At 57.9% G+C, this 27,993-nt stretch overlaps 17 protein-coding genes across 17 annotated transcripts; 11 read left to right on the plus strand and 6 right to left on the minus strand.

Moving 5' to 3' along the window:
• Positions 1-48: 48 nt before the first annotated feature.
• Positions 49-889, plus strand: GGTG_08921 (hypothetical protein; the record flags this gene model as incomplete). Its single annotated transcript, XM_009226763.1, has 2 exons — positions 49-351; positions 410-889. The coding sequence occupies 2 exons, from the start codon at positions 49-51 to the stop codon at positions 887-889; spliced, it is 783 nt and encodes a 260-aa protein (XP_009225027.1).
• On the minus strand, positions 885-1,746 carry GGTG_08922 (hypothetical protein). The gene has a single exon (XM_009226764.1). The coding sequence runs from the start codon at positions 1,722-1,724 to the stop codon at positions 891-893; it is 834 nt and encodes a 277-aa protein (XP_009225028.1). The 5' UTR covers positions 1,725-1,746; the 3' UTR covers positions 885-890.
• Positions 1,747-1,848: 102 nt separating this feature from the next.
• On the plus strand, positions 1,849-2,493 carry GGTG_08923 (hypothetical protein; the record flags this gene model as incomplete). Its single annotated transcript, XM_009226765.1, has 1 exon — positions 1,849-2,493. The coding sequence occupies one exon, from the start codon at positions 1,849-1,851 to the stop codon at positions 2,491-2,493; it is 645 nt and encodes a 214-aa protein (XP_009225029.1).
• Positions 2,494-2,534: 41 nt separating this feature from the next.
• Positions 2,535-4,090, minus strand: GGTG_08924 (DNA replication protein 4). The gene has a single exon (XM_009226766.1). It carries the CDS (start codon positions 4,071-4,073, stop codon positions 2,718-2,720), a length of 1,356 nt encoding a protein of 451 aa, XP_009225030.1. The 5' UTR covers positions 4,074-4,090; the 3' UTR covers positions 2,535-2,717.
• Positions 4,091-4,157: 67 nt separating this feature from the next.
• On the plus strand, positions 4,158-5,474 carry GGTG_08925 (dienelactone hydrolase). Its single transcript, XM_009226767.1, has 2 exons — positions 4,158-4,314; positions 4,367-5,474. The coding sequence occupies exons 1-2, from the start codon at positions 4,265-4,267 to the stop codon at positions 5,058-5,060; spliced, it is 744 nt and encodes a 247-aa protein (XP_009225031.1). The 5' UTR covers positions 4,158-4,264; the 3' UTR covers positions 5,061-5,474.
• Positions 5,475-6,580: 1,106 nt separating this feature from the next.
• On the minus strand, positions 6,581-8,611 carry GGTG_08926 (feruloyl esterase B). The gene is made up of 3 exons (XM_009226768.1): positions 8,217-8,611; positions 8,032-8,167; positions 6,581-7,941 (listed from the first exon to the last, which is right to left on the minus strand). Exons 1-3 carry the CDS (start codon positions 8,521-8,523, stop codon positions 6,906-6,908), a joined length of 1,479 nt encoding a protein of 492 aa, XP_009225032.1. The 5' UTR covers positions 8,524-8,611; the 3' UTR covers positions 6,581-6,905.
• A 320-nt stretch (positions 8,612-8,931) lies between these two features.
• On the plus strand, positions 8,932-9,406 carry GGTG_08927 (hypothetical protein; the record flags this gene model as incomplete). Its single annotated transcript, XM_009226769.1, has 2 exons — positions 8,932-9,011; positions 9,067-9,406. The coding sequence occupies 2 exons, from the start codon at positions 8,932-8,934 to the stop codon at positions 9,404-9,406; spliced, it is 420 nt and encodes a 139-aa protein (XP_009225033.1).
• Positions 9,407-9,896: 490 nt separating this feature from the next.
• Positions 9,897-10,271, plus strand: GGTG_08928 (hypothetical protein; the record flags this gene model as incomplete). The annotated part of the gene is made up of 2 exons (XM_009226770.1): positions 9,897-10,143; positions 10,222-10,271. The coding sequence occupies 2 exons, from the start codon at positions 9,897-9,899 to the stop codon at positions 10,269-10,271; spliced, it is 297 nt and encodes a 98-aa protein (XP_009225034.1).
• Positions 10,272-13,500: 3,229 nt separating this feature from the next.
• On the plus strand, positions 13,501-13,978 carry GGTG_08929 (hypothetical protein; the record flags this gene model as incomplete). Its single annotated transcript, XM_009226771.1, has 2 exons — positions 13,501-13,872; positions 13,936-13,978. One exon carries the CDS (start codon positions 13,501-13,503, stop codon positions 13,768-13,770), a length of 270 nt encoding a protein of 89 aa, XP_009225035.1. The 3' UTR covers positions 13,771-13,872; positions 13,936-13,978.
• A 641-nt stretch (positions 13,979-14,619) lies between these two features.
• On the plus strand, positions 14,620-14,960 carry GGTG_08930 (hypothetical protein; the record flags this gene model as incomplete). Its single annotated transcript, XM_009226772.1, has 2 exons — positions 14,620-14,757; positions 14,895-14,960. The coding sequence occupies 2 exons, from the start codon at positions 14,620-14,622 to the stop codon at positions 14,958-14,960; spliced, it is 204 nt and encodes a 67-aa protein (XP_009225036.1).
• Positions 14,961-15,438: 478 nt separating this feature from the next.
• On the plus strand, positions 15,439-15,715 carry GGTG_08931 (hypothetical protein; the record flags this gene model as incomplete). Its single annotated transcript, XM_009226773.1, has 2 exons — positions 15,439-15,448; positions 15,564-15,715. The coding sequence occupies 2 exons, from the start codon at positions 15,439-15,441 to the stop codon at positions 15,713-15,715; spliced, it is 162 nt and encodes a 53-aa protein (XP_009225037.1).
• A 2,636-nt stretch (positions 15,716-18,351) lies between these two features.
• On the plus strand, positions 18,352-19,176 carry GGTG_08932 (hypothetical protein; the record flags this gene model as incomplete). Its single annotated transcript, XM_009226774.1, has 2 exons — positions 18,352-18,433; positions 18,704-19,176. The coding sequence occupies 2 exons, from the start codon at positions 18,352-18,354 to the stop codon at positions 19,174-19,176; spliced, it is 555 nt and encodes a 184-aa protein (XP_009225038.1).
• Positions 19,177-19,358: 182 nt separating this feature from the next.
• Positions 19,359-19,754, minus strand: GGTG_08933 (dihydrodipicolinate synthase; the record flags this gene model as incomplete). Its single annotated transcript, XM_009226775.1, has 1 exon — positions 19,359-19,754. One exon carries the CDS (start codon positions 19,752-19,754, stop codon positions 19,359-19,361), a length of 396 nt encoding a protein of 131 aa, XP_009225039.1.
• Positions 19,755-19,994: 240 nt separating this feature from the next.
• On the plus strand, positions 19,995-21,764 carry GGTG_08934 (hypothetical protein; the record flags this gene model as incomplete). Its single annotated transcript, XM_009226776.1, has 2 exons — positions 19,995-20,515; positions 20,573-21,764. 2 exons carry the CDS (start codon positions 19,995-19,997, stop codon positions 21,762-21,764), a joined length of 1,713 nt encoding a protein of 570 aa, XP_009225040.1.
• Positions 21,765-22,799: 1,035 nt separating this feature from the next.
• GGTG_08935 (hypothetical protein) lies at positions 22,800-24,211 on the plus strand (the record flags this gene model as incomplete). The annotated part of the gene is made up of 3 exons (XM_009226777.1): positions 22,800-22,980; positions 23,087-23,741; positions 23,812-24,211. The coding sequence occupies 3 exons, from the start codon at positions 22,800-22,802 to the stop codon at positions 24,209-24,211; spliced, it is 1,236 nt and encodes a 411-aa protein (XP_009225041.1).
• Positions 24,014-25,987, minus strand: GGTG_08936 (hypothetical protein). The gene is made up of 4 exons (XM_009226778.1): positions 25,565-25,987; positions 24,909-25,501; positions 24,564-24,852; positions 24,014-24,511 (listed from the first exon to the last, which is right to left on the minus strand). Exons 1-4 carry the CDS (start codon positions 25,886-25,888, stop codon positions 24,218-24,220), a joined length of 1,500 nt encoding a protein of 499 aa, XP_009225042.1. The 5' UTR covers positions 25,889-25,987; the 3' UTR covers positions 24,014-24,217.
• A 472-nt stretch (positions 25,988-26,459) lies between these two features.
• GGTG_08937 (hypothetical protein) lies at positions 26,460-27,850 on the minus strand. Its single transcript, XM_009226779.1, has 3 exons — positions 27,183-27,850; positions 26,768-27,134; positions 26,460-26,719 (listed from the first exon to the last, which is right to left on the minus strand). Exons 1-3 carry the CDS (start codon positions 27,683-27,685, stop codon positions 26,594-26,596), a joined length of 996 nt encoding a protein of 331 aa, XP_009225043.1. The 5' UTR covers positions 27,686-27,850; the 3' UTR covers positions 26,460-26,593.
• Between the last annotated feature and the right edge of the window lie 143 nt (positions 27,851-27,993).

The raw sequence follows: 27,993 nt of genomic DNA on the forward strand, positions 1-27,993 counted from the left end.
CCCCCCCCCCGATAACACGCCACTCGCCACGACCGGAATCAGGGCAGCATGGCAGATCGGGAAGAGGGCTGCCGTGCGGCCGACAACTCATCAAGCGTCGGCCAGCTGTCTCTGCAACGTCCTATGGTGATGGGTGGTGGTGGTACTGGGGGTGATATTGGGGCTGGGGGTGATGCTGGATCTGGTGCTGGTGCTGGTGCTGAGAGAGGTGCTGGTCCTGCCACTGCCGCTGCTCGGACTGGTTCTGCTGCCGCTGCCGCCGCTTCCGCCCCTCTCGATACCCTCCCAAACGAGCTTCTCCTCCACATATTTGGCTATCTCGAGGTCTGCGACCTCTTGTCGACATCGAGGGTAAGCGCTCATTATTCCTTTACCACCCGCGCTCACCCGCGCTCACCCTCACCCACAGACAAACCACCACCTCCGCCACCTGTCGCTTGCCCCCGTCGTCCACTCGCTCCGCCTGCGCCGGTCAAAGAATGCTCTACCCCCCCTCCTCTGGTCCCGCCCGTCCCTGGCCGACCTGATGGGCCGCCGCATCTTTGTCACCCAGACTACAGCCGTGTCGCGCCGCCTCGCCCGCTCGCTCGTGTCCATCCGCTTGTCGCGCCGCCTGGCCGCCCGCCCGTCACCCGAGGCCCTGGTGACGCGCTCCATACTGCCGGCCGAGTGCTGCCCCGGCGGCCCCGTCGCCCCGGCCCTCGTGGCCAAGAAGAGGGCCGTGGAGAAGGAGCGCGTCAAGGACGGACTGCGCCGATTTGTTGCCGGCTGGACCGGCGAGGTCAGGGAGCGGTCCGAGGGCGTCCGCCGCTGGGAGGAGTCGCGGGGAGTGGGGAGGGTGTGGAGGCTCAAGAGGTTCTGGGAGCGGGTGGCATGTGATTTATTGTAGTCTATCTGAACCGGAACGCGTCCCAATCATCCTCCGACTCATCCTCGTCGTCGCTCGCCTCCTTGGGGGATGTTTTGTCCACCTTGACCACTGTCCGCACCCGTAGTGCCTCCCTGCGCTCCTTGAGCCTCCGCACACGCGCCTCGAGCTCCTCCATCTCCTCGAATTCCGTCTCGAGCGCCCGCGTGGCCTCCTCGCGCTCGTCCTCCATCTGCAGGTCGGCTGCCGTGCGCCGCTTGGTTCCGGCGGCCACCTGCTCGGCGGCCACCTGCTCAGCCACCTGCTCGGCCGTCATCGGGGCGGCGACAATAACCGGCGCCGGCGCGTTGACCACCTCTGCCTCGAACGCCGCCCACTCGTCCTCGTCGACCTTGTCCGCCGTGAAGCCCGCGGTGGGCGCCTTGTTGGTCGTCCTCTCCACCGGCGAGATCCTCAATCCCAGGCCCTCGCGCGCGTTCGGGGTCGCCGGCCGCGACGGTATCTGCAGCTCGACGCCCAGGCCCGGCGTGCCCGACTGGCGCAGCGGCGGCGTGTGCGGCGCGCGTCGGGGAGTGTTGGGCGGCATCACCGCGGCGGTCCTGCGCTTCGCGTCCTTGTCCTCGGGCTCGTCATTCTTTCTCTTGGGCCCTTGGGCCGGCTCCGCGGGTGGTTCGAACTCTTTGGCGGCGGCGCGGTGGCGGTGCGTCGACGTGCCGACGTGGGCGTCCCAGGACTCGGGCTTTACGGGCTGGTGGCACACCAGGCAGAGCAGCTTGCCGGCGTCCGAGTAGGCGGCGTGCGGGTGGTCGATGCGACGGGCGCGCTGCTGGCGGAGGAGCGAGCGGACGTCGGCCATGTTTGTTGGGCTGAGTTGTGAGCTGGCGGAATTCTGTGGGCCATGGCCATGACGCCAGCACTGAGATGACCCACCTCAGCTCAGCCACACCACACAACCGCAGAACCACACCACCACAACCACAATGGACGAGGAGGCCACACACACCACCTTTCCGCCGCCGCCGCCCTTTTGGCGCGACTTTACGCCGGATCGCCTGGAGCGCATCGCCCAGCTGCGGGACCGCGCTCAGTCGAGCCGCGTGGACGTTCCCCCAGACCTTGTCAACCTCCAGCCTCCTCTAGAGCCCGCCGACGGCCAGTGGCGCTGCTTCGGCAGCCTCTACACGCTCAAGGACGAGCTGCCCGGCCTCGAGGCCCAAGACATCCAGCGCCTGATCCCCGACGGCGACGCCGACCGCCCGCTGGTGCTCAAGCGCCTGGCCAAGTCGCTGCTGCTCAACTTTCTCGAGCTCGTCGGCGTGCTGGCCGCAAACCCGGCCGAGGCCGATGACAAGATCAAGGACATCACGGCGCTGCTGATGAACGTCGAGCACGCCATCAACGAGTACCGCCCGCACCAGACGCGGGAGCAACTGATTGAGCTGATGCAGGACCATCTGGACCGCACGCGTGCCGAGACGGCGGCCCTGCGCGCTGCGACGGACCGAGCTCGGCGGGTGCTGGAGGGCCTGGGGAGCATTGAGATTGTGGCCACCGAGGAGGGAGGTCCTGAAGTCGTGGAGCGGGAGCGGGGGGTGTGGGAGGCGATGGACATGGTTTGGAGGTGAGGCGGCATGGACGTGATAACTAGGACGGCATGGATGTGATGACTGCATGGACGGATGGACCTGGACTACATGATGGTGGCGAGAAGTCAAGACATGACGCCAAGATAGACTACAGACCATGGACTGAAGCGCACGTCGATTGGCGGGATTACAGCATCGCCAAAGACTACAGCTAGATGAATTATGCGCCTCCCCTCCCGCGTTTCGTGACGATGGCTACAGCACTACTCCACCGGCAGACTCGCCATGTACGCCTCCACCAGCGCGTCCCGTATCTCCGCCGGCAACGAAATAAAACGCACGTCTCCGGCCACCTCGGGTGGTACCCCCTCCCGGCTCACCCCTTTGAGCAGCGCCGTCAGGTCCGCCTTGCGCGTCGCCTCGGGCAGCTTGAGCCGCGCCACGTGCTCGCGGTACCACTTTTCCCGGTCCTTGTCCGACAGCACCGCGTCGCGCATGGCCGCCTCCTTGCGGTGTTTGCGTCGGAACTCGGGCCAGTACAGCTTTGGGTTGGCTTTTTCGTGCAGCAGCGCCATGAAGGCCACGCGCGGGTCCGGCTTCTCGCGCGCCCGCTCCTGCGCCCGCTCCTTGTGCGCCTGGATGCGCTCGCGCGACCACTCCTCCCAGACCTCCTTGCGCTCCCGCATCGTGGTCAGGGCCGTGTAGCGCGGGTCGTCCATGACCTTGCCTTCTTCGACGAGCTTGTCCCACGGGCTAAAGGGGCTGATGGAGTCGTCGAGGAGGGACTTGAACATGGCGCGGGCGTCGGGTGCCTCCTCGTCCCCGGCCTCGTCCCCGGCCTCTTCCTCGGCCTCTTCCTCGGGCCACTCGTACTCGCCCATGGCCTCCAGTTGGAACGCAATGTCGTCCTCGCCAAACTCGCGGTCTTCTGTTTTTTGCCGTTTCGCGGGGCTTTCGTCTGCCTCGTCGTCTGTGACCTCGATGTCCTCGTACTCGCTGTCGTCGCTGCCGTCGGGCTCGTCTTGCTCGTCTTGTGTCGTTGACTCGTCTTGCTTGATCTCTTGCTCGTCCTCTGCCATTGACTCGACCTTGACCTTATCTCCCCCCGCCTTCCCCAGAATCCGCGCCTTGTCCAGCTCCAGAATCCCACCCTTCAGCCGCTCCGGTATCCGCCAGTAGCTCGTCTTCTTCTCCGGGTTGTATGCGAACCGCCGTCCGTACTTTGTGTAGACTAGCAGCCACGGCTCGCAGCCTGGGATGGTGACCTTGGATTTGGGTTTATCGGTGGGCTGTGGTACCGGTCGGCCGCCGCCGCCGCCGCCACCGCCGCCGCCGCCGCCACCGCCGCGTCCCCCTCGACCTCTCACGCCACCTCCGCGTCCTCGGCCTGCCACGCTGCTGCTTCCTCCCTCCCTCATCTGCGCTATAAAGGCATTGGCGACGCGTGGATCTGACAGACGCACCGGCGGGAGCGCGGCGGGCCCGGCGGTCGGGCGCTTGTACGTGGACTCGCCCGTCGCGGCATTGTAGTAGTACGTGTGTCCGGTCGGGGCTTGGTGCTCGGCCCAGCCGGGGGGGAGCGAGGCCTCGGGGGCCGGTTTGTACGTGGACTTGAGCATTGTTGTGTGGTTGTCGTGTGTTGGGCTGCAGGCGTGAACCGAAAGCTGCGAACTGGCCCACAAGAACAAAAATAAGTGGGCCCGGTCAACGATGACGCAGTCTTCACTAACTACCAGACCAGACTTTATCTCACATCTCAGCTCCAGACTCTCGCAACGAGCTCATACCTCAGCATTGCAACAGCTCCATCATGGCCTCCAACCCCCCCGCCAGATGCTGCACCGTCGGCGCCAAGCACGAGTAAGTCTCCCGTCCTCTCACAAAACCCCGCTGACCAGGACTCCCGACCTAGGGGCTCCCCCTCGGGCAAAATAGTCAAGGTCGACTCTTGGGACGCCTACCTCGCCGTCCCAGACTCCCCTCGCAAGGATGTCGCCATTCTCATGCTCCCTGATGTCATCGGCATCTGGCAAAACAGCCAGCTGCTCGCCGACCAGTACGCCGCCAACGGCTACACCACCATGATCCTGGACATCTACAACGGCGACCCCCTGTCCCTCAACCGCCCCGAGGACTTTGACTTTGCCGCCTGGAAGGACAAGGGCTCCGACGGCAAGAACCCCCACACCCCCGCTGCCGTCGACCCCATCGTCGAGGCCGCCGTCAAGCAGCTCAAGACCGAGCACGGCGTGAAGCGCTTGGGGGCTGTTGGCGTCTGCTTTGGCGCCAAGTACGTCTGCCGCCACTTCAAGTCCGGCATCGACGTCGGCTTCCTGTGCCACCCCTCGTTTGTCGACGAGGAGGAGCTTGAGGCTGTCGGGCCGGTCGGCATCGCCGCCGCCGAGACCGACTCCATCTTTCCCGCTGACAAGCGCCACCGCTCCGAGGAGATTCTCAAAAAGACGGGCCAGCCCTACCAGATCTCGCTGTACTCTGGGGTCGTCCACGGCTTTACCGTGCGTGGCAACATGTCCAACAAGGTCGAGCGGTACGCCAAGGAGGCGGCCTTTCATCAGGCCGTGCAGTGGTTTGACGCATGGTTGTAGGGGTGGGTGCGGCTGGTCAGCTCGTCTGCTGTTCCACCTTAATTGTCGAAAAGCGGCGTAGGGTTATGTTTAGGATTCGGGTTAGTCCTAGGGTCAGGTGTGAATGGGATCTGGTGCGGTTTAGTGTCCGGCTGATCACGCGCGATGTGTCGTTTCTGCCTGGCCTGGGTTTCAGAGTACTAACATTGTGTATGTGAAATGTTTGGCTGTGCTGAACGTGGAAAAGTCTTGAAAGTCGCTAAGACCATTACGTCGCGTAAATGTCGCCACTGCTATTGTTATTATGCTAGCTGGCGATGGCAAACCCGGTTCCAAAAATTTATTTCCCATCCACTAAACTTCGCCATACATTTCTCCAATTATAACTCGACTAGTTGGAGAATTACTCCGAGCTTTCCAGGCTAACGATCCTGGCCTGTTTGTTCGCTTCATGTCCCGCTGACCCCGGACCAGGGATGTTGAGACGCCATTTCTAGGTAATAGTTAGCATGTATGATGAGAACGTGATGGGAATGTGAAAAGACTTGTGGCTCGGTGGGTTGATCAAGGGGGCGTTGATTGATAGCGCGCTTGTATTTTTTTGGACACTGAACGGATAAGCATGTATTGGCCGCAGTCGGGCGCAGAGGACTGGCAGAAGTTAGACTTACGAGATGCGGCTGTGGTGGTGGTAGTGGCTGTTGGTGTCAATGTTGGGAAAATAAAGAGAAGCGGGCAGAGGAAGGGTTGATATTTACGTCTTCGGAGCCTATGGAGGCAAAGGTGAGCAGCTGCAGCGACCTACTGGGTACAATATTCCTCGAAATGGAAGTGATCGGGATCTGAAGACGATTTGAGTAGACGTTCGTGCTAGCTAGCAGCGACGGGAAGGCCAGGTTTCCGAGGATAAGTTGCGGCGCCAATTGCCTAAGGTGCAAGCTGAAGCAGATGGCCCGCAGGAAGATATACGTAAGGCTAGGGACGCCGTGAAGAGCCTACGGACGCAGCTAGCAGGCCCAAAAGGGTCAAAGGAGGCCGAGAAGGGTGCTCAGACTCGGGAGAAGAACCTGCGGGACAAACTCGACCAAGCCAACACCTTGGCAGTCACGCAGCAGCAGCAGGGGGCACGATATATGCAAGTCGCCCAGGTCGAAATAGTGCATACGCGCGTGGACCGGGACTTTGCAAGGAAGGAGGCGCTCGATGCCAAAACTGCAAGCAAATCACTATCTTCGCAAGTCCGCGCGGATGACGAAAAGATTTTGCGCGCGGCCCGGGACTCGGCAAGGAAGGAGGCTTTCAATGCTCAAAATAAAAAGGAGACAATGACTTGGTAGCTCCGCGCGTCCGAGAAGATCAAGACTTTGCGCGCGGCTCGGTACTCTGCCCAAGCCGAAAAGGAGATGCTGTCTTCGCAGCTTCGCGTGGCCCGGCAAGAGATTGAGAGATTGCGCGCGGCCAGGAACTCTGCCGAGCAGGGGGTCCACGCCCAGACCGAAAAGGAGAAGCTACTGGAAGACACGGAGTGCCTGCGTACGAAGCTCGAGGCGACCAATAAGGAGACATACAGAGTGACTCAGGAGCTACGCAAGGTCAGTGACGAGAAACTCGAATTGGAGGGTGACCCATTGGATAAGCACACGGCCTCGGGTGATACCATCGACAGCCTTGCTGCAGCGCTCGGTGGAAAGGCAAGATGGTCCGAGAGACTGGATGCGTGCTGAGTGGACACGGCTCAAACACCAACCAATGCCCTGAACGGCCCAGACGACATTTCCCTTGTTCTGTTTCGTCGCCTGATTCTTATTCCTGTTCGTCGCCTGGTTCTTATTCCCATTGACCAGCACTTGCACCAAAACCACGCCACTATTTACATTCCCACCCACTCCCCGTATACGTCTGCTCCAATGGATATCTGCAGTGGGCTCGCTGAAAGTCGATGCCCCGTGACGGATCGTCTGCCACATACTTGGTGCCTGTGATCGTCTCGGGAGCAGTACCGTTCTCGACCCACCTCACCACTGCGGCCAGCACGTTGCTCTCCGGGTCGAAAACTCCAGCCGCATAGCCGCCCTGGCCGAAAACCCAGGCCCCTGGCCCGCCGCCGCAGTGGTCCATACCCGAGATGCGGAAGAAGCGGGCGTCTCCAAGATCCGCCATGTCCCAGAACCGCTCCGTGTTGAAGGATGTGATCTGCTGGTCTTGGCCACCGTGGTAGACGAGAAGCTTGCCGCGGAACGGCAACGTCTGGGGGTAGGTCTTGATGGACGGTTGGAGCTGCTCGGCCAGCCTGACGTCGTCGACGGTGTAGGTCGCGGGGTCCCAGTCGGGGTTGTTGAGGACGGCGTATCGGAACCACTCGACCGACGAGCTGAACGGCTTTCCGGCCAGGAGTCCGTCCACCGCCCTGAGCTCCATTCCGGGGTTCATGCGGGGAAAGATGAGGGAGCCGTCGGGGTACGTGTATGGAGCGTAGATTTGCTGGACCTGCTTGACCTGTGCGGCGCTGAGGCAGCCATATTGGTCTGCGCACAGAAGAACCGAGGGGTCAAAGTGGCACTTGCTGGGTACCTCGATGATGCCGTCAACGACGCCGTCGATGCCGTCGCACTGCCTGAGGACCTCTGGGTGGATCACGCTCGTCCACGTGTCGATCGGAATGTAGTCAGGAGACCCTGGCGCGCCCGTGATGGTGAAAAAGTTGGCGCGTGAGCCGTACAGGTTGTTGAAGTCGACCGCAGGCGCCCCTGCCACGATGCCGTCGTAGTCGTCAGGGAATCTCTCGGCAGCGCTGATGCCCATGCGCCCACCAAGCGAGCAGCCGATGTAGTACGACCGGGCAGGGGCGGTGCCGTAAAAGGCCTCGACCAGGCTCTTGGCCGCCGACGTGCCAGTGTGGAGGCTGACTGGTTAGCGGGCGTATACGGGTTGGTACACTTCGCAAAGTCCTCGATCACGTCGGGGGTGCCGACTTGCGGGGGTGTTCACTTACGCTCTGTACGCAAAGTCCTCGATCACGTCGGGGTTGTTCAAAAACTCGACGCCCGTCGTGCCGTTGTGGCCGTTGTTGGTTCCCACGACGGCGAACCCGTGGGCCGCGCCGTATGCGAGATCCTCGTATTTGATGCCTGTCAAGCGGTCAGCACGGCGACACTTGTAGCCTCGACAGTCACTCACAGCCGTCTACACCGCCATTGCCCGTCGCCAGCAGCCTCCCGCTCCACTGCGCAGGCAGCCACAGCTCAAAGCTGATGCCGGAGCGCCCTGAGGTCGCAATCTGCAGGGCTACCCGGCAGAGCTCCGTCTGGACCGCCTGGCTGCGTCGGTTGCACGACGGGACGCTGTCCAGCTGAAGCGTCGTGTTGGCGGGGATGTGCTCCAGTCGCGAGAGCGTCGAAGCGGCGAACTCGGGCTTGAACGAGAGGCATGTCTCTGAGAAGGACGCTGCCGAGGCCGAGGCCCAGGCGAGCCAGAGAGGACGCATTTTGAGTCTGCGAGATGTTGGGTGCGGGGAAGCCTGGTCCGGCTGGGCATAAGTCGCTACCGAGGTAGGAGGGCAAAGGGCCCTGCCTTGGCCACGGGGCCACCAATTGGAATCAGCCTGGCCCCTGCCCCCTGCCTCGCTTGCGGAAATACCTGACAGTGGGGGAATACTTTGCCCTCCTACCTCCGTAAGGTGACTGCCTGCGCACGGACGGGTAGCTGGGCCAAGTACAGGGTACAGGGTAGCTCGAGCCTACCACTTATAGTGCGTGGCCCAGACTCTGATTTTTGCACCAACTCGCTCGCAGCACAGCGTCAACCAGAGCCCATACACAAGTCCGCTAACATCAGCCCCACGGTCCTCCAGTGTGTTTTGGTTCTCATCCCGCAACAGCACGACCAAGCCAATATGTACGGCCTACCGTTGACGCCCACTTTCCTGCGCCTGCGCTGCCTGTCGACAAGCAGGCACGACTGGCTACGAAACTCGTAGAGACTGAAGCTGGCCAAACCACCTCCTGAGTATCTCACTTTGACCGAACAGACTTGCCCGAGCTTCCCATGCCAGCCGCCACTACATCAAGTATTCGCCTCAACCGCCAGCGTCGGCTGCCCGCCGCCAAGTCGGCCCGCGCCCAGTCGTCTGCCAGCTCGTGCAAGTCTACAAGTGTTGCGCTGTCTATGCATTTGTTCCTGGCCACCAGCCTGATAGCAGATGTCAGATCCGCGCCACTAACCATGCCGTCACAAGAAGGAGCGGTGCCATCAGCAAGCGCACAACACAGGGCGGCCGCGCTTCACGTTACCATCGCCCCAGCCGCACTGCTGCGCTGGTGTCGTTGATCTCGTCCCCAACCACGACCACCGAGCCGTCGACTAGCTGACGTTTCCATGTTGGCGCCGCCGATCTGCAAGTACTGTATACCGCCTCCCGAATGTCGTCTGAACAAACTTGCCCGAGTTCCCATGCAGTCGCTGACCATCGCCGCTCTCAACCTGCAGAAATATTGGTCGCCGCAATGGATTCTTCTAAAGGTGGTCGACCATGCCAACCGGCTAATCGATCACGACGCGCGCCAATGCAAACCGGAATCCATCATTTGGATTTTAGCGCGTTACCCTCCCCAAGTGGGTTTGCCCACCTTGGCCGATATGTGGAAGCAAACGACGAGAAGCGAGTTAGGGGCGATGTTACGATCAAGGACCTGCCGGCGGCCCAGCGAATGGGCAAGGAGAGAGGAGGGAGGAGGGAGGGCTTCACTGCCGCCCGAAATATGAACAACATGAATATGTGCCAGAAAAAGTGCCTGCATCGTCAAAGTATCTCAACCCAGACCCAGCCAGCAACGACCACCCAGCAATTTATTTGTCAAAATGCATGGTGAGATAAGGATCGTTGAGCACCTTTATAGTGCTGGCAACCACACGCCCAGCGCCAATAATAATGATGCCGGCACAGGCCCGAGTGTCCGTATATCCAGGCGCCGACAGCTCGAGGTAGCCACGACCAGTCTTAACATTGGGCTGGGCAGCCGGTGCGGACCATGCCGCCGGAAAGACCTTGTAGTGCAATCAATAATACATTTACTATTTACGGTACTCCGCCGTTTCTTCCCGCCGTGTGAGTGGTGCGCCCCGCTCTTTATCAGCCTCAGCGGGCTGCCGACCTATATAGGCTACTCTACATATCAAAAACCAGTTCCTCACCAAGGTCTCGTCAACCACCGATGGTCTCGCGAGGTGGGCTAAAGGCTCAGGAAGCGGCAGCGGGAGCACGGCTGGGCATGAGCACATTTTCAGTTACAGTAACTAAGGTAGGCGCAGGTAAAGAGTGGCCGTAACGAGGCTCAGGTCGCGGGCAGCTCCAGGTCTGCCAGGCTTAAGCAGGCGGGTGGGAAACGAGTTGACAGCGGACAGAGGATGCGAGAAAGGGAACAGGATAGAGACAGGAAGCATAGGAAAAGAAGAACCGATGGGAAGGAAGTGCTTGCTTGCAAAAATTTAATACCCCAAAAAAAACTGAAAAAAACTGAAAAAAAAAAAAACGGATCCGGTGTGGTGAGTGTTGAACTCACGCACGGCGTATGGCCAGCCCTCCGGAATGCCAAAGTCGGCCCCCGCGCACGATCGGTGCTTTGATAACACACCCAGAGGGGGGCTTTTGCCTGTTGGTGTTTGTTTGGGGAAAAAGCAGGCTTAAGTACCCATGTGCCAAGCACGGGACCCAAACTGTGCTCTTCACTTGGTCGCCACGCCCGCCGCGCCCGGCACCGACCCCACCCACGAGCCTGCAGTGTTTTGCACAAATTTGAGGCCAGATACATCTCGCTGTCGCACGGTACCTATAGCTTCTCAAGTCCAACGTTCTCCTCGTGTAGCACCTTGCCTGTGCCTACTGCTATTCTTTCGTATCTGGAGTGTCACTACCTTTGCCCAGAAACTCCCCTACTTAACACCCAGCCGCGGCCATCACCGCCGCCTGCAATCAAGAGACGGGCAATTGCACAGCCCAATAGAAAGACCAGCCTAAGGTTCGTCCTTAAATGTCACCGGCTCCTCCCCTCGGACACCCGCTTCAGACACCCAAGCCTAACGTGACTCTTTTCCGTCCAGGTTCTCCACTCGGACTCACTGCGTGTCAAGTCATCTACCACGTCTACCAAGCAGCGGCAAAGCGAAAAGCGACGCAATCGTAACCTGATGCAGGGGCCGGCGAGATGGAGCGCGGAAGCCAAGACGAGCTCGGCGATACTCAACGGGATGACGACCGTGTTGGAAGCCAAGGATCCAGAGCCAGTGAGCAGACGAGCTGCAAGAGGAGGCACAGTGGTCTCGACAAGTGTGCCGAAGATTGTGCATATGAGGCTAGTTCTGGTAGACACAAGCAGAATACCCTACGTGTTTCCGCCCATCTGGGCTAACTTGAAGCAGTAGATCAACCAAGAGAGGGGGTTTATATGCCACGAACTTGCAAAGAATCCAGCTGTTTACGAGAGCAAATCTCAACCATCGATCCCTCAACACTAGCGCCGCCCTTACCATTACTGCTACCCACCGTCCCCCTCAACACCAATTGTCAGCAGGCGTCAGAGTCTTTGCAGCAAAATATCTCCTCCAATGACACTGGCGACTGGGATGGCCCAGTACCCCCCCCCCCCCCCCCCCCGCCCAAACGTCCAAGCCCAACCAGGTGCGGCCCGCGAGCGCATTCGCAAAAGTATGGTAATGAAGTAGTATCGTCGACAGTAACTGCGCGCCTGAGGCTGATGTCGAGAATGTGACGAGGCTGTAATCGCTCGCGGGTGTGGCCAAAACAGAGGCTCTGGGCCCCACATTGCTAATGGCTAGGTGGAGATTTGTCGACCAGTCAACCTTGTAGACAACTTGAGAGCTTGGGCGACCTTGGAGCTTGGGCCTTTCAGCGTCTCTGCTGTCTCGGCTGGCTTTTCTTTTATCATTTTTTTCGTTTGCAAGTCCCGGTCTTGGCCGGACGAGGCATGGGAGTGCATACAAAGTGATATTCAGTCGCGCGGCTCCCACTTCCCAATGCCGTGCAGAAAGAAGTGGAGAGAAAAGAGCAATCCTGCTGCCACGGCCTACCCAAAGGAGGCAAAATGCACAGGGCGAGTGTTTACGTCAAGGCTTCAATTTTGTAAGAGAATGCCTGAGCATTACAACTAGCTATTTCTGCTCCCCTTTTTCCCACGACGTAAATGTTTCAGTGGAGGATGTAGCGGATTCCTAAGCCACCTGGCCCTTCTAGTTCATAGCGATAACTTCTAGAGAATGCTTGACCTCCTCCTGGACCTTGGCCAAGTCGGGGCTGTTTTTCGCCAGTTCTGTTTGAATCCCGCCCAGTTCCTTCCCTATCTCGAGAATCGCCGTAAGCCACAATTTGTCCCTAAGCTTTGCAGCATCCTCCGCTGAATCTGTCTTGAAGCTGAGGTGGGCAGCACGGTCAGGAAGACATTCAATGCGTTCGAAATCGGCAATGCAATCCTGAGACTCATCGCTGGGGACACCCCATTAAACAGCTCGCCTCCGGGAGTTGCCTAACGGAGGGCTCGAAAGACGCCGGGTGCTCCGGCGCGCCAGGTGGGTGATGGTATCGCTGTTAGGACTTGCAGCCGCTGGGGCGCCTTTGCCAAAAATAAATACTATCCCTTGCGGATTTAAATAGCTAAGATCTGTGGCAGTATAAACCCCCCCGTTGATTAATACAACCACGCAGCCAAACCCCATGAGATTCGAAGCATTGGAGTTTGTTCGCAGTCGTTTGTCACGTGAATGACTGTTTGTGCAGATTACGGTTTTTGGAGCAAGGGCCAAAACAACATAAGGTTTTTTTGCATATATAACGTACGCCTATCTCCACCTCCGGGCCACAACAAGCTTTCGGGGTCCTGTCCCTCGGGCTGGTCTGCACCTGGTTTTGGGCGTGGTCGGTCACAGTGGCTGGTCGCCGCTCTCTGCCATCTCCTTGCCAATGTCGGGGAACGACTGCTGTCGACGTATCGATATTTCGATGGTAAATGGGTGCAGTAATGTAGCGCAAAGGCCCTTCCCCTAGTTCTTTCTCTTTCTTCTTTCTTTCGCTTTTTGATATTCCTTTTCCATTCTTTTGCCCAAATCCCATTGTCCAATCAAGACATTCGCTAGCAGCACTGGAGCGCGCCGGCTGCACGCATCCAATTCGAAACAGTGGGGGAGAAACCATATAATTGTAGGTCTTTGAGATGAAAATTTCAACTAGCGCTCGGCGCACTGCGCACAAAGTCCACGAGAAACCATTAATTAGAAACGCACTCCAGTTTGGCCTGCCATTACGGTCTACAACGAAGTTTCGCCTTTCCTTAGGTAGCCGCATCCTTCCTATTTCAGTCCTCGCAGTGCTAACAAGTCCGAAGTTAACAAAAAACGGGTAACGAGCCGACCAAAAAAGAAGGATCCAGCACTGCCACTTTCCCAGCCACACAAGATGTCGAACACCGAAGACCACGTCCCTGCGACGGAGGAGTGGGTGCGGGAGACCGCGCGTATCGTGGAGCAGTCGCGGCTGATACTGTTGCAGGTTATCGCACAGCAGCACGCCATGCTCGAACAGCAAAAGGCTATGGTCGCCGAGGAGTGTGCGCGACAAGCCCGGAGCAGTTACGAGATGCGGGCCAGGGAAGCGGCTTGCGAGGCTAGGGAGGCGGCCTGCAAAACCAGGGAGGCGGCCTGCCTGGCCAGGGAGCCGGCTTTATAGGCAAGGCAGTCGCGCATGTTTTCCCGCATCAAAACGCAGCGGCTTGGGCCACATGCTGGCAAGCTGGACATCGATTAACCGGCTTATAATAGCCAAAATGAGGTATGGCCCGTAAAATGTGCAGCCTTTAAACGTCCCAGCCTTGCTAACGCTTAAGAAACACAGGAATGAAGTGTGTCGACTTTAAATATTAGCAAAACATGTCCGGCTACAGATGAGTGCATGGTGAAACAGAATTGTGGGGTACATGTGCTTAACCACCGACGTGAGGCGCATGCTCGTCCCGGTTGAGCGCGGAGGGCTAAGGCTTAGGTGAAGTCCTACCTGGAAAGCATGGCTGGTGTGGCATCACAGAGGCATGGATCATAGAAGTCGGGTGTATTGAACCAAGTTCTCCAAGTGCATGGGTCTACACGGTTAATACCCCTCCTTAGTCCGCCCTTTAATCAGCCGCGCCATCCCGCAAGGCCGTCTCCTGAATGACCCCGGGGAGGCCGAAATAATGTAGTCAACAACAAGACGGGTAGGTTGAGAGCTCCCGGGATCCGGTCCAGCCACCCAAAAGCCCCAGTGCTAATGGGCCAGGGCTTGACGCCCAATGCGGTTTATGATGGACGAACGGTGCAAGAAAGGTTCTATTGTAGGCTTATCTAGATCTTTGAAGAGAGGGAAAGGGAGGTCACATGATCTCCGACCGCGTGCCCTCCTTATATACAATGATTTACCTCTCTTACATGTGCGGTACCCACTACCGCACCCTTGTTGATAGTCTCCTTTGTGACAGCGGCTTGACCAAGAAACGGACAATAGGGTGTGGCATAAAAGGGAAGTAGCGGCGCAAGAGGCATGATGACAACGATTTCAGTGCTTGATGCTCATCGGGCAAGTGGGAGGCTCTATGCATCACCAGCCCACCGGCCAGCACACCAGCCAGCACACTTCTGCATCACAGACCAAGTCGTGGTTCCCGTCAAAGGTCAGCGTCTAGTGCGTCAACCGGCTCAACATCCGGCCGCAAAAGTCAGAAGAGACAAAAGCTACACCAACTCGATGTACAGCGCCGAAACAAATGCCCCATCTCCCACGAAGGCTTCGACATTTGCTACTAACACTTTTGCGAACAGCTGAAGGAGAGGGGCGAGGGAAACGGCAAAGAAGTTGGCGGGCTATGGTCGGTTCGAGGAGCATAGACTGGCGCAGCACGGTAGGGGTGCTAGTCAAAAGCGCAGGATAAGGCCAAGTACCGCTGTTTGGTGCAGTGTGCCATTAGATAGCAAATCGCCGTTTCTCACATTCGACGGCTTCGTTCTCCGTACCCCATTGTTGCAATGCGACCGTTCGCGGCTTGAAGCGGTAGCACGAGATTGCTCAGGCCAAAGAGAGCGGAACTCTTGTAGCTTCGAGCGTCTCGCGCTACATCGTAAATATCAATCAGCTGTCGTCTCTGCCCGTGATAGCGTTGTCGTTAACCGCAGGCAGGCTGGGAAGGACGTTAGGAACGAGGCGATGCATCGAGGGAAGAGTAAGGACCAGGGTCTCACTAGCATCTAGCACGCAGCCTTTATAAACCCAAACACTTGGTCGTAAAGGTGGGGCAAGTTGCCTGTAGGACGGGTTAGTTATAGCAAACGTCGAGGTTCCCGCTGGGCCACGTAACAACTGTCGTATATGCCGACGCGTGAGTGCGGAAGCGTAATTCCACGGCAGCAAAGTGGGTTGGCTTGCTGGAGCCTTGGCAGGCGGTGGAGGCCTGAAGTGAACTGAATACTAAGCTTGTACTGACCCAGGTGCAGCCGCCGAGGTGCGAGCGCTGCTGTCACCACGGCCATCACTCTCGCGGGGGGTGGGCGCTTCCGCGGCAACAGGACCGGGTGGAGTGACGGCATCCGGACATGCCCATAAACTTGTCGCTTGTCGGTTCGATGGTAATCTTGCCAAAGCGTAACGTGCACTGGCGATTCGGATGGCGTTGTCCTGCAGTAACTGGGAGCGTAATCGTCGCCAATTTGCTGCGGCCTCTTCCTTTGGGACGTGGTTCCTCGGTGTGACTGGTGCTTCTGGAGCTCTCGTTTGCGTGCGTATCCCTATGTGGAGTGGGCGAGGTGCTCAAAGGTGACTTGGAAGGTATTAACTCGGGCGGCTCGGCGGAGTAACGGCTTGGGTGGCATGTGGGTTCGACAGGTGGAAAGGGAGAGTAACAAAGGGACGGTAACAAAGGGCGGACAATGGGGTGTAACAAAAAGTAGCGGTGCAAGGCAGGAATTTTGGTGCCGCCATCGGAGAGTATGGTTAACGAGCGTGATGCCCAAGGTGGTGTAATTGTGGAGGGGATAAGTCAATGCACCCCATATCGGCCCACCCCCCATGATCGCCCACCTTGTAAGCCCACAGCATGGAATCTTTTAAAGTACTCCCGCCCTTTTATTTCTATTAATTCTAATCCGTTTTCCTTACTTTTTTTTGCATTTTAATGCCTAAATGCCGGAAAAGCGGTATACGAAAAAAGACGTCGAGCGAGCCCTCGCTGCGTTGCAAGCAAAGGGCGGAATCCGACGGGCTGCTCGGTTTTATAAAATACCGGTGTTAACTTTACGCGGGCGTTTACAAAGCCGTTTATTTATCCGGCAAGCAAAAAAAAAATATTAACGGATAATTTTTAAATAGGAAAAGCGTTTAATTAATTGGATTTTATTGCAAAACTTTTTAAGCTTTTTATTAACGCACGCGGAAATCCGGTTTTTTGCCGAAAATATCCTCCGCAACGGGAAGCCTTTTTAACCGTTTGGGAAGCATTGGTTACAAGCCTTTTTAAGCCGATATCCAAAGGTTAAAAACGGAAGGGCCCGGCGCATCGAAAACGCACGTATTTAAAAGGTTATTATTGTTATAATAAAGTAATGGTGGGAACGCTTTTTTATCCCGGAAATGGCCGCTATTAAACCGGAAAATACGTATAACGCCGACGAGGGTAACTTGCAAAAAGGAAGGACTCTGGCAACGGGATTGTTTTAAGCTTTGCTGGGGCCCGGGCTTTGCAACGTAAAAACTTTGGATTACGCATTTAAACCTTTTTTATCGAATGCATTTTGGCTACGGGTATATTATTGTTTTTTTATATTATTTTTTTAAAAAAAAGCGTGCAAAAGCAATGGTTTTTTGCAAATTTAACCTTTTTCCGAAAGTGGGAATTTATTGCTACAAATAACGGTTGGACCAATAATTGCACGGGTTTAAAATGGCTGCAAAAGGTTTTTATCCTTTGCATTAAGCTTTTTTTTTTGCTTTTCGCCTTTTAATTTTAAATGGGTACGGATTGCACGTTATTACAAAATTTATGCTTTTGTGCTTTCGGAACGACATTTTTTTATTTTATTTATTTGTTTATTTATTCCACATATTGTAACTTTTCGATTTTGCCGTATTTAACCCTTTAAAATAAGCATATCGAAAGGAAATTGGGTTTAAAGCCTTATTTATTTGCTTAACGGTAATAAAAAAGCGCTAATTTTTATCCGTTTATTATTACGCACGATCCGTGGCTTTAACCTTTTATATAATTTTATTAAGGTAACGGGCTTTCGGTTTGTAGCTTTGCAATATAACCAAGCCCTTTATAAACCGCTTCGTTTTTAATAATATTAGCCAGGATAGCTAACGGGCCAAAATTTAACAATTTGCGAAAAAATAATAAAGCTAAAAAACGTTTAATAATTTTATTTCGAACGTTCCAAATGCTATAAAAAACCTTTAAGCAATTAAAAAAATTGGCCACTTAAATTAGCATTATTAAAGCCCGCTTTTTTACAAGCTTTACAACCCGATTTTTTTTTTAAAAAAGCTTTAAAAAAGCTACAACGGGCATAAATACGATTTGGCTAAAGCCCGGCAAAAAATTAAGCAATTAAAAAGCCAATTAAAAGCATTACAACTTCGCAAAAGGAAAAAGGTAACCGCGAATCCCAACAAAGCTTTTATGGATATACACCGGGTTGCAGCGAAAAGGGGGGAGGTTTTGGAAGAAAAAAATAATGCATTTAAAAGCCTGGACGAATTTAATTAGGAATTAGTTTCGTTTTGCATCGAGGTTGCTTGAATAAAGGTAAAAATTTGCAATTGAATGCAATAGGTTGGGTGGTAATCGAAACGTACAAAGTGGGCGATCATGGGGGGTAGGCCGACATGGGGTGCACTAACTTAGCTCAGCCAAGGTGGGCGAAAACCTCAGACAAGGTGGGAAAAAGTGGACCCAAAATCTCAGCCAAGGTGGCAAGGGGGTAAAAATAAATTAAAAAATAAAGTTTAACGTAGGCTATTTTATATATATTTATTGTTTTATTTGGCCGTAGCAATTGCGTATGCGTTGCATTGGCAATTAAACAAACACCTCAGCCAAGGTGGGAGGGAAAATGGGCCGTTTAGCTAAATTGGGGAATTTTTTAAGCTCCCACCTTGTCTGAGCTGACCCGTAATTGTGGGTCTGTCGCGCTTCCGCATCGGGCAAGTTGGAGGCTCTGCCGTCTGCAAGCCCACGAACGAGCAGCCTCAGGGTACACCGCGCTCGCCATCTGGAAAGTCGACAAAATGAAAGAGACACCCCAACTTGGAAGCGGGTGTACCATCTCGCGAGGCTCTCCCATGACATCCTGCACTCTCGCTAGCATCGGTTAGTAACAAGCTACCAGGCCACGACCACCTGGCCGACAACCCGCCTCGATTACAGGAAGCGTCCGAAGCGTGAATTCCGCGTCGAGCCGACTGCCGTTTCACGGTCGACCTCCTACCATGGCACCTCGTTAGGCGTAAGCATCCGCCACGTCTGCTGGTCCGCGAGTGGAGTTGCTGCCAAAGAGAAGCCGACAGGGACAAACGGGCTGTCTCTCATGCATACATGGCCTCCGCCCAGCGCGGCGCACTTCAACGCGGCGCCGCTAAGACGCCGTCACGGCCGAGGACTTCCAGGCCGTCTACGTCTCCAACGTGCTAGGCCCGATCCTGCTGACGCAGGCGTGCAGGCCGCACCTGCCCGACGACCGGTCCGGGCGCATCGTTTCACTCTCGTCGGTGGGCAGCAAGATCGGCATGGCGGGGCTGAAGCTGTACGGTGGCACCAAGGGCGCGCTCGAGGCCATGGCGCGGACGTGGGCGCGGGAGCTGGCCGAGCACTGCACGGTCAACGCGGTCAGCGTCGGGAGCACCATGACGGACATGTTGGCGCAGGCGCCGCACGAGGCCAAGGTGGCCATTTCGCAGTTCTACCCCATCACGCCGCTGGCGCCGGGCCGGGAGTTTGACAGCGAGCAGCAGAGGGCATTCGTCGAGCAGTACGGGGGGAGGGCGGCGTACCCAGAAGAGATTGCGGGGGTGGTGGGCATGATCTGCAATGGAGGGTTGTGGATGAGTTCTTAGCCTGTCGTAGCTGAATACATTCCATCTGGACTGGGCAGATATCAACATAAATCGCGGCGGCACAGATGGAAGCCGTCAAGTGCTACTCGTATTAGAAGCAAGATCGAGCCGCCAGTATAATCACGGAACCTCGCACGGAAGAGGTACACAGCACTAAATGACTTGCAATTACTTGGACTAAACTATGCCACCTTCTTCAAACTTGCCGATGCAATGGCCGCGTAAATCTCGGCTCCTGCACCCTCGGCTAGCGGCAGCAGCGGCGACCTCACGGTTGCGTGCTCCAAGATCCCCGCGTGCTTGAGCGCCACAGTGCCCTCCATGTGCGAGCCCCGGTGGTAGACGTTCTTGGTGATGGGCAGAAGGCGGTCGTGCACCTCGCGCGCCTTGACGTAGTCCTTCTTCTTGCCGGCCGCAATCATCTCCAGCAGCGGCTCGGGCGCGATGCAGCCGTAGCCGACCAGGAAGCCGTCGACGTCGAAAGCAGTGTGCAGCAGGTACTCGTCGTGGCAGCTCAGGATCTGCAGCTCTGGCCTCTCGCGGCGGATGACGGGGATCTCAGTGTCCCAGCGCTTCATGTTGCGAAAAAGGCGCGATGCAGCGGCACCATGCCCTGCGCGCGCTGCGCCGAACGGGGTTTGACATGTCTTTACCACGCGAGCTACTCTCGTGGCAGACCCCCGACTCCGCCGCCGGGGCCGTCTCCAACGCCTCACTCCCGTGAATCTCATTCAGGCGACGTAGGGCCAAGTCCGAGACTTGCCACACCCCCGGGACTCGCCACAGCCAGGCTCGCAAGCCCGCGCTTCCAGGCCCATATGGACCCTCCCTCGGAGCCCATCACCCGCCGCGGCTCCACCGAGCTGGAACCGTCGGAGATAGGCGGCCAGTACGTGGAGCAGACTTCGGGCCTAGCATTCCTCCACCGCGCCCACATGCGACTCTCGTCACAGAGCTGGAGGCCCAACACCGGCTTGGCCGCCGAAGGCCCCACTAGCTCCCAGTCCTTGATGACGGCCGGCGACAAGCCCATCCTCGACTCTCAGCCTGATGGTCTGCCGCTCAGGGCCGCCTCGCTGATGGCCTTTTACTTTGACACCTGTGTGGTGACCTACCGTGTTCTGCATCGACAGACCACCGAGGGCTGGCTGCGGGCCATGGAGCAGGCGGAGAGCGTAGCCCAGCCTGGAAGCTCGGCTCAGATCGGCGGGGCCAAGGCTGCAGTCGTCCTGACCGTGCTGGCCATCTCTATCCAGAAGCGGGCCAGGATGTCGATGCACTCGACGCCGGGCCGAGAAGGATGCGACGAGGACGAGGTTTTGCGCGAATGCGACCCATAGTAAGTTGTCTAAGGCCAAGGCAGAGCCATCGCCCAAACAGAGTCGCTGACAGACAGCTTCTCCTTGGCCGCCGGGCTCATCCGTGTCGAAACAGGACTGCCAAAATTAGAGTCTGCTCAGGCCCGCCTGCTCCAGGTCCTGTACCTTCTCCAGACCTCGCGCGTCAACCAGGCCTGGTACTTGCTGGGCACGGTGTCCCAGATCGTCTCGGCCTTGGGACTGCACCGGAAGCCGAGCCGGAGAGCAGCTGCGCCTCCACGAGACTACATCCGGCAGCAGTGCGGTCGCCGGACCGTTTGGGTTCTCTACACCATTGACGTCCATCTCAGCGTCGTCCTGGGACGCCCGCGGTACCTCCACGACGACGACATTGACCGGGAGTACCCCGACTCCATTGCCGACGAGGAAATGACGCCAGAGGCGACTGTCGCGGCCATGGGAGAAGGCGAGGACAGCCCCATGGAGGCCGTGGTGCAGCATGCCAAGCTCGGGCGCATCACCGCCGCCACCTGCCGCGATGTGTGCGCCATCGGGCCGACGCCATCGCGCAGAGATCCGCTGCGGCTTGCCGCGGGGTTTGACGAGAAGCTCCACGAGTGGCGAGCTGCCCTGCCGCCGCTTCTGGGCGCCGTTAGACCCTCCAGTCTGGTGCCCAGCTTCCGTCGACAGGCCGTGGCCTTGCGACTCGCCCATGCGCACGCCATCATGCATGCCACCCGGCCCTTTCTTCTCCTGAGCCGGAGCAGGCCGCGCGAGGGCGAGGGGGAGCCGCGAGCCATGGTGGTCGAGTGCCTCAAGGCTGCGCGCACCGCGCTGGAGCTAGTGGGCTCGATCGCGGGGGACGAGTCGCTGTTCCATGCCTTTTGGTGGAGCCACTATGTCACATTTTGCGCCATTGCCGTTATTTTTGTCTGGGAGATTCAGCAGTCCGGGGGCTCCGACGGGCAGGAGCAAGCACCCGAGCTCTTTGCCCTGGCCGAGCGCTGCCACGCACATCTTGCCCGTGTTCTGTTTGCTGACGCTCCCGGGCGTAGATACACCGTCATCCTGGAAGAACTGCGGTTGGAGGCGAGGCACCAGTCTGCCAAAAACACGCCGACAGCACCAGTCGATGGACTTTTACATGTGCCGGTGGAAACGGCCATGTCCGACCTCCAGTTTCCAGCCGACTTTTATGACTGGACGCCGACAGATTGGCTGGAACTGGACGCGTCGGCGTTTCCGCAGTTGGATGAGCTGGGGTTCTGAGGGACTGGCCATCGCCATGTATACGGCGTCCTACAGTGGTGCCTTGGTTCGACGTGAGTTGGCTGGTATAGCTGAATTTTGAAATCCACTTGCAGGGAGCTTGGGTAGGCTACAGGCATCGCTGCCTTGCCGTGGCACCGACAGCCTGCATGCTGCAAGCTCAAGATGGCAGCGGCATTCGTCTGCCTGCTAGGTTACCGACAGCTTGTCTGACAGCGCTCTGGTGGCTCGCCCAGCATCAGCGTCACTCCGACAACACCGTCAGGTCCAAGCAGGGTGGTCTAGACCGGGCAGCCTGCGGCGGCCGTGGCGAGCCGGCTGGTCGACATCTACCTGGATACTCGACTAGGGCCCGGCATGAGCGCCTCTGCCTCCGACTAGTATGGCCCCACCACGCAGTCGCTGGCGGTGTTGATCATCCACCCACCAAAAAGCAGGTGCTACATCTAGTTAGCTAGTCTAGGACGCAGCTTAGTCAAGGATCTTGTAGCATCCACGGGGTCCCTCGCAGCGATGCCAAGGATTGGGCGTCTAGCGGCACTCATCATCAGTATCAGGCCAAAAGGGACATACCCTGACGGCACTGGCGACAGCCTAACCCATCGCCGTCCTTTCCACCGCGGCCAGGCCATGCCCTAAGCAACCCCTCACACTAGCGGGGACAGTCACTTCTCCCCGCGTCTATTAGGCAAGCAGTATCTGCAAGGACCAGTCTAGACCGGCTCCGTTTTGACCAGACTAGCCGATTGGCAGACTGAAGCAGCCATTCACTAGCATCGCAAATAAGATCCTTATGCCGTTATCCGTGTCGGACCCCGACAGTCCAGACTGCAGCAGCTGAAAGGTGCATGCAGATGACCCATGTCCCGCTAACCCTTCCTGGACGGATGTACAGGTACATGGCCCTCGCCGTCCATAGAAATCCAGCCAACGCATGTTATCGGAGTCGGCGGCAGACCAGATAAAGGCGCATTGCCAGCCGAGCAGTACCTCAGCCGAGCAGTACCTCTCGTACCTCGCCCAGCACCCAACACCATGTCCGCCGTCGCAAACCCAACGCCGGCAGTGCTCCATGCCTTTGTCGAAAAGGACAAGGGCAAAAAGGCCAAGGACAGGAACTCGCTGGACATGCGCGAGGCCTACTCGTGGGACAGGAACAAGGCGAGTCAAGATTGTGACAGCCGATGGCCGGCAGACAACTGGCTGATACCAACATGTAGATCATCAACTGGCTATTCTTGGTTGCCAAGGACCCCGTGATCTGGGGGCAGCCCGATCCCAATGTCCAGCCCAGGCTGCAGGATCTGGCGGAATGGATCAAGGCTCTGAGGTGAGTGCGCCCCTTCTGCTGGTCCGACAGTCATCTGACAGCCGCAGCCTCCCCGCTGGCAAAGAATTCCACGCCGGCGTAGATTGGCAAAAGCAACCGTCGCAGCACATCAGCCGCCTCTACGTCACGGGCTGGCTCGGCAAAGATCTCACCACATCCAAATTCTCCACCGCGGGCTTCGTGTCGGGCGGTCTCCACCTGTTCAACCACTATGACATGCTGGGCATGTTCCTCGGCCTGCTGGGGCCGGCGATCTCGGGCCAGGTGAACAAGTACAACTTTTACCTGCCCCTGACGGCCATGTACGCGCAGTGGTGCTCCGAGCTGGGCACCGTCAGGTGGCCCGGCGACTTCCGCGCCATTCCTGCCATGTTCCAGTGCACCTGGGACGTCAAGAGTGGCATGTACAGGCTCGGTGCGTCTCTCGGGGGCCACTTTGCTGATCGTGGCGGCGAAAACGCCACGGGGACCTGGCTGGAGGTGATCCGGGACGCGCGCCACGCAGTGCTGGCTCAGCGTCGTGAGGACCGCATCCACTTTGACGTCGTGAGGGGGACCGAGCCACTCGGCAAGGGCAAGGAGAAGGGAGAGGAGACGCCCTGGGGCAACTGCGCCGAGACGTACCCCTTTGCCGACATGTTTTGGAGGTAGGTGCTGGAGAAGACCCCCCTCTGGCATGTTTTGGAGGTAACTGGAACAGAACTAACCAACCGTCAGCGACCCCGCCTACAACGAGAGTAACATACGCGGCATCGCGCTCAACTGTGATTTCCTCTTCGACCAAGACGCGGCGCGGATGGCGGCCAAGGCAGGCACCAGAAAGTTTTACGACGATGCGCGCTACGGCTATGTTTACAACTACCAGGAATTGCCCTGCGTCAACTGCCGACAACTCATCAACAAGGCCAGAGGGCGGCGCGCGGACTATGGGGATTTTTTCTACTATGGACGCACGTACGGGGAGGACAGTTTCCCTGACCGGAGGGTGGAACGCGAAGCCGAGCGGCTGATAAGAGAGGGTAAAGAGGCGGACAAGGCGGCGGCCGCCAAGAAATTGAAGGACAAGAAGGACAAACAGGACGCCAAGGACAAGGCGAATGGGTGGGAAAAGCAATAGCACATTCTAGCACACATCCCTCGTCCTCCTGAATCTCAGCTCCGCATCAGGTTTTGGGAGCTGAAGCGCCCCAATGATCATGTTCTCGTGGCGCCCCGGCAGCCCCTCGGGCATTGAAATGTCGTAGTCAAGAAGCAGCCGCGCCAGGATGAGCTTAATCTCGTTGGCGGCAAAGAAGCGCCCCGGGCACGCGTGGCGGCCATAGCCGAAGCCCATGCCCGTGCTGGTGACGGAGACGAACTGGTGCTGCTCCGCGGACTTGGCTGCGCGGAGTCGGTAAAAGCGGTATGCGTCAAATTTCTGTCTGTATTAGTGAAGTGGTCGATTGTAGGGCTTGCTTTATGGCGCTAACCTCGGGGTTCGGAAAGATGGCCGGGTCCATGGCCATGGAGCCGTGGGCGACCTCGATGGTGGTGCCGGCCGGGATTTCCGTGCCGTCCGACAGCACAAGCGGCTTCAAGACTCGCCGCGAGAAACGCCCAAAGCCGGTCGGGTTTGCGCGCTGCGACTCCTTCAGCACACTGTCGAGCAGCTTCATCTGGAACAGGGCCTTGGTGGTCATGACGCCGTTTTCGCTGGCCGCCCGGATCTCGTTCCTCAGGGCGGGGATGACGTCGGGATGGGCGACGAGGTCGAACAATCTGACGGCGTTAGCAGCAGGGGGGTCAGCAACGGGGGTCAGTCGCCCAGCACTTACACGTGCGTCACGGCCCTGGTGGTGGTGTGGATGGCCGCCATGCTCAGTCCCAGCTGGATCAAGGCCATGTCGTCGTCCGACATGCCCTGGCTCTCGGGCCTGGCTAGTATCCAATGCAGCATGTCGTCAGGTCCAGTCTCGCCCCGTGCCATGCGCTGTCGCCTATCGTGGACGATCGGGGCCAGGAAGCGCTTGAAGCGGGCGCGGTGGGCCTCGGCGCGCCGTAGCTCGGGCATGAACAGGCTAGCCAGGGGTCGCAGCCAGCTGGGCCACATCTTGAGGGCGCGCACAGCCGTCATGACATGCTTGGTGTAGTGGACGGCCGGATACAGGTACTCGGGGTCGCGGCAGCGCTCGGGGCCCATGAAAACATGGCCTGACACGGTGGCGACCACCTCGGCGAGCTTGGACTCAATCCTGTAGCATGTCCAGCCGTCCGTCGGAGGGAACACCTCGGCGATGGTACGCTCGGCCTCGAGGCATAGGGCAGGGTTGATACGGGCTAGGTTTCGCGTCAGGTCGGCGCGTATCACCTGCGGCAGGAAATGGGAATGTTTCCTGCGCATGATGCCGGTGTAGCGAGACTCGAGGCTCTGCATCGGTCAGTCGGATGCTTGGGCCAGGATGCGTGCCTGGAACCGGTATGCGTGGCTTACCCGCTCCAGTGGCCGAATGTTGTCAATCTCATGGTCTGGCAGGTTCCGGAGCTCCGGCAAAAACGCCCGCGGAATCATTATCTTTTCTCCATCGGACGTCGTCAAGCGATACACGGTGTCCTTGAACTTTCGGTAGCTGTCGCAATAAATCTCGATACCGCGCTTGCGGAAAGCAGCCTCGCGCTGCGTGTAGCCGCCGAGCTCGGCGCCGTACAGCGGTAGTTTGGCGAGCGAGCGCCGGCGCCGAATGTGTGGGAACAGCCAAGCGCACAGCAGCGCGGCCACGGCAAGTAGTGGCGTGGGGGCGCGCAGTATGGTTTCCATTGTCACGGCAAGTTGATGCGATAAGTTTCCCTGTCACTGTTCTAGCGGGCGCATCCCAAAGTTATATTCCACGTGAAAACCTTCTTGATATCAATTCGGTTCGATAAGATTTCTGACTTCCGATTCGAGCACGTGCCTGGATTCGAAACGCAGGAAAACTGCCGGGTGACTTGATACGAGAATACGGTATACGGCTGGTCAAGGCCTCAGACCGAGGCCTCCCACGGCAGTCCAGTGAAACCAAACATCAGACGACGGCATGGGATGGGACGGACGCACCCAGCGGCAGAGTCTAGAACGTGTGCACGCCTTTGGATTTTGCATCCGTCCGACGGCATAATCCCGCAATCTGGTCCGTCGGTGTTGCTGTGCTTTTGGCAGCCGCATCACCTGTCCGCACATTTGTTTCGATTACACGGGTCCAGCCAACTTCGCATTCGCTTGCGCAGTGCCAGGTTGTACCCGTGTTCGTACTGTCCATGCCTCTGCCAAGCTGAGACGTGACCTGTGCTAAAATGCAATGGCTGATCATGTCACGTGCGCGGCTACTGTCATCTGCGGTGGCACCACACGCGGCATCGGATCTCATATTATCTCAAATACGCCCAGTTGCAAGGAAATCCCTCAACGCTAGCAAAGACCATTAAGCCCGTCGTAAGATTTCGTCACAAATACCAACCTCCTCTCTAGCCAAGGTTGCTCACATTACCACTGCCCAAGCATCACCGCAAAGCCGATAACCATGGCCTGCCATACCAGTGGCCTTAGCATAGCTCCGGCCGCAACCGGCACAGTCGACGGCACCGGGGTGGGTGTCGTGGGCTTCAGGACCTGCATATCGCGTCAGCTCTGCTATCCAGGCGAGTCAAGGGCACGTACATTGCCAATGGTGTGAATAACACCGTTCTTTATAATGGCGTCGCTCGCCACAATGCGCGCCCCGCCAACGCTGATGATGCCACCCTGCACCGAGACGGTCACAGAGCCTCCGCCCAGCGTGGGCAGAACCTGCCCATCCCGGAACTGCGTGCTATAAATCACGTGCCCCACGATGATGTGCTGCTTCAGCTGGGCAGCAGTCCAGTTTCCGGCCTTGGCAAAAACGCTGTCGCTGGGCGCAAGGACGGTGATGGCGGTCGTGTTGTCCAGCCCGGGGAGGATTCCTGCCCGGTCCAGGGCAGCTTTGAACTTTTCGGCACCGACAAAAGGGAGCGTTTCAGATACGGTCGCCGGCAGTTTGAAGAAGCTGCTCTTGTCAGTCTCAGCATGGTGGGCACGTGTGGATAAAACGTACTCTGCGATGGGGTAGACCACTCCGCGGTCGAAACGAAGCTCCGAGCCCGTCACCCTGATGCCTTCTCCCAAGCCGGTGAGGACGACGGGCCCTGAGGAGGCCAGCTGCTTCTCCACCACGGTCTGGTTGCGTCCGGGACCCAGGTTCACCCAGCGAGGGTCGCTGAGCCAAGTCCGCCGCGCGACCCCGGGCCCGCAACTAAGACTCGCGTCCCGCTTTTTCGCGCTCGACGTTGCTTCGCTGTTGGAAGTCTGGATTGCCGCCAAGGCTGCATTTTCGGCAGCCTCGTCGCGGCGTTTGATGGTCGAGTTGCCGTTGAACGCGGCGTTTATGGTGGCATAGACAATGAGGTTGGTGCCCTCGGTCAAGACCGGCGAGTTGACGCTTTGGAGCAGGTTGAGGTAGTCGGTAAGCCCGCCTTCGCTCAACACTTGCTGTAGCGAGCCCGACTGCGCGATGGCCAGAGAGGCGCAGGAGGCCAAGAATGTTAGGGTGCGCATCATGGAGAGGGGGTAGGGACGGCTGTTGCTGTATGCAGATGGTAAACCAGATGTTGGCTTGTGCTTGCTTTGATGCTTTCCATCGTACACCTATGTGAACAACCCTCTGGGTTATATACAAGCCCAGATACCGGCCTGCTCGGAAAAGAGATTCGCCAAGACACCGGATCCCCGGCAGCCTGCCTTCGCGACGGTCCGGTACCCGGCGACAGGTGAATACCGCATCAACCCACCAAACAGGGTGCCTCAATGGAGCTCTTCCCAACTGAGCTCTTCCCACGTCACCCGGGCGTAAAGTGCCCGAACTGGGT

This window comes from Gaeumannomyces tritici, assembly GCF_000145635.1.
Source record: "Gaeumannomyces tritici R3-111a-1 unplaced genomic scaffold supercont2.4, whole genome shotgun sequence".
In the NCBI taxonomy this organism is placed as follows: domain Eukaryota; kingdom Fungi; phylum Ascomycota; class Sordariomycetes; order Magnaporthales; family Magnaporthaceae; genus Gaeumannomyces; species Gaeumannomyces tritici.

What these genes read in the sequence shown, in the direction of transcription:
- GGTG_08937 (XM_009226779.1), bottom strand. Translation starts at nt 27,685, where the DNA reads ATGATGCGCACCCTAACATTCTTGGCCTCCTGCGCCTCTCTGGCCATC. An exon ending in GTGGTCTACCCCATCGCAGA is followed by an intron (nt 27,135 to 27,182) that starts GTACGTTTTATC and finishes TGACAAGAGCAG; the next exon opens with CTTCTTCAAACTGCCGGCGA. An exon ending in TTATTCACACCATTGGCAAT is followed by an intron (nt 26,720 to 26,767) that starts GTACGTGCCCTT and finishes CGCGATATGCAG; the next exon opens with GTCCTGAAGCCCACGACACC.
- GGTG_08924 (XM_009226766.1), bottom strand. Translation starts at nt 4,073, where the DNA reads ATGCTCAAGTCCACGTACAAACCGGCCCCCGAGGCCTCGCTCCCCCCC.
- GGTG_08925 (XM_009226767.1), top strand. Translation starts at nt 4,265, where the DNA reads ATGGCCTCCAACCCCCCCGCCAGATGCTGCACCGTCGGCGCCAAGCAC. An exon ending in ACCGTCGGCGCCAAGCACGA is followed by an intron (nt 4,315 to 4,366) that starts GTAAGTCTCCCG and finishes CTCCCGACCTAG; the next exon opens with GGGCTCCCCCTCGGGCAAAA.
- GGTG_08926 (XM_009226768.1), bottom strand. Translation starts at nt 8,523, where the DNA reads ATGCGTCCTCTCTGGCTCGCCTGGGCCTCGGCCTCGGCAGCGTCCTTC. An exon ending in CAATGGCGGTGTAGACGGCT is followed by an intron (nt 8,168 to 8,216) that starts GTGAGTGACTGT and finishes ACCGCTTGACAG; the next exon opens with GCATCAAATACGAGGATCTC. An exon ending in GAGGACTTTGCGTACAGAGC is followed by an intron (nt 7,942 to 8,031) that starts GTAAGTGAACAC and finishes CTAACCAGTCAG; the next exon opens with CCTCCACACTGGCACGTCGG.
- GGTG_08922 (XM_009226764.1), bottom strand. Translation starts at nt 1,724, where the DNA reads ATGGCCGACGTCCGCTCGCTCCTCCGCCAGCAGCGCGCCCGTCGCATC.
- GGTG_08936 (XM_009226778.1), bottom strand. Translation starts at nt 25,888, where the DNA reads ATGGAAACCATACTGCGCGCCCCCACGCCACTACTTGCCGTGGCCGCG. An exon ending in ACATTCGGCCACTGGAGCGG is followed by an intron (nt 25,502 to 25,564) that starts GTAAGCCACGCA and finishes TGACCGATGCAG; the next exon opens with AGCCTCGAGTCTCGCTACAC. An exon ending in ACCAGGGCCGTGACGCACGT is followed by an intron (nt 24,853 to 24,908) that starts GTAAGTGCTGGG and finishes TAACGCCGTCAG; the next exon opens with ATTGTTCGACCTCGTCGCCC.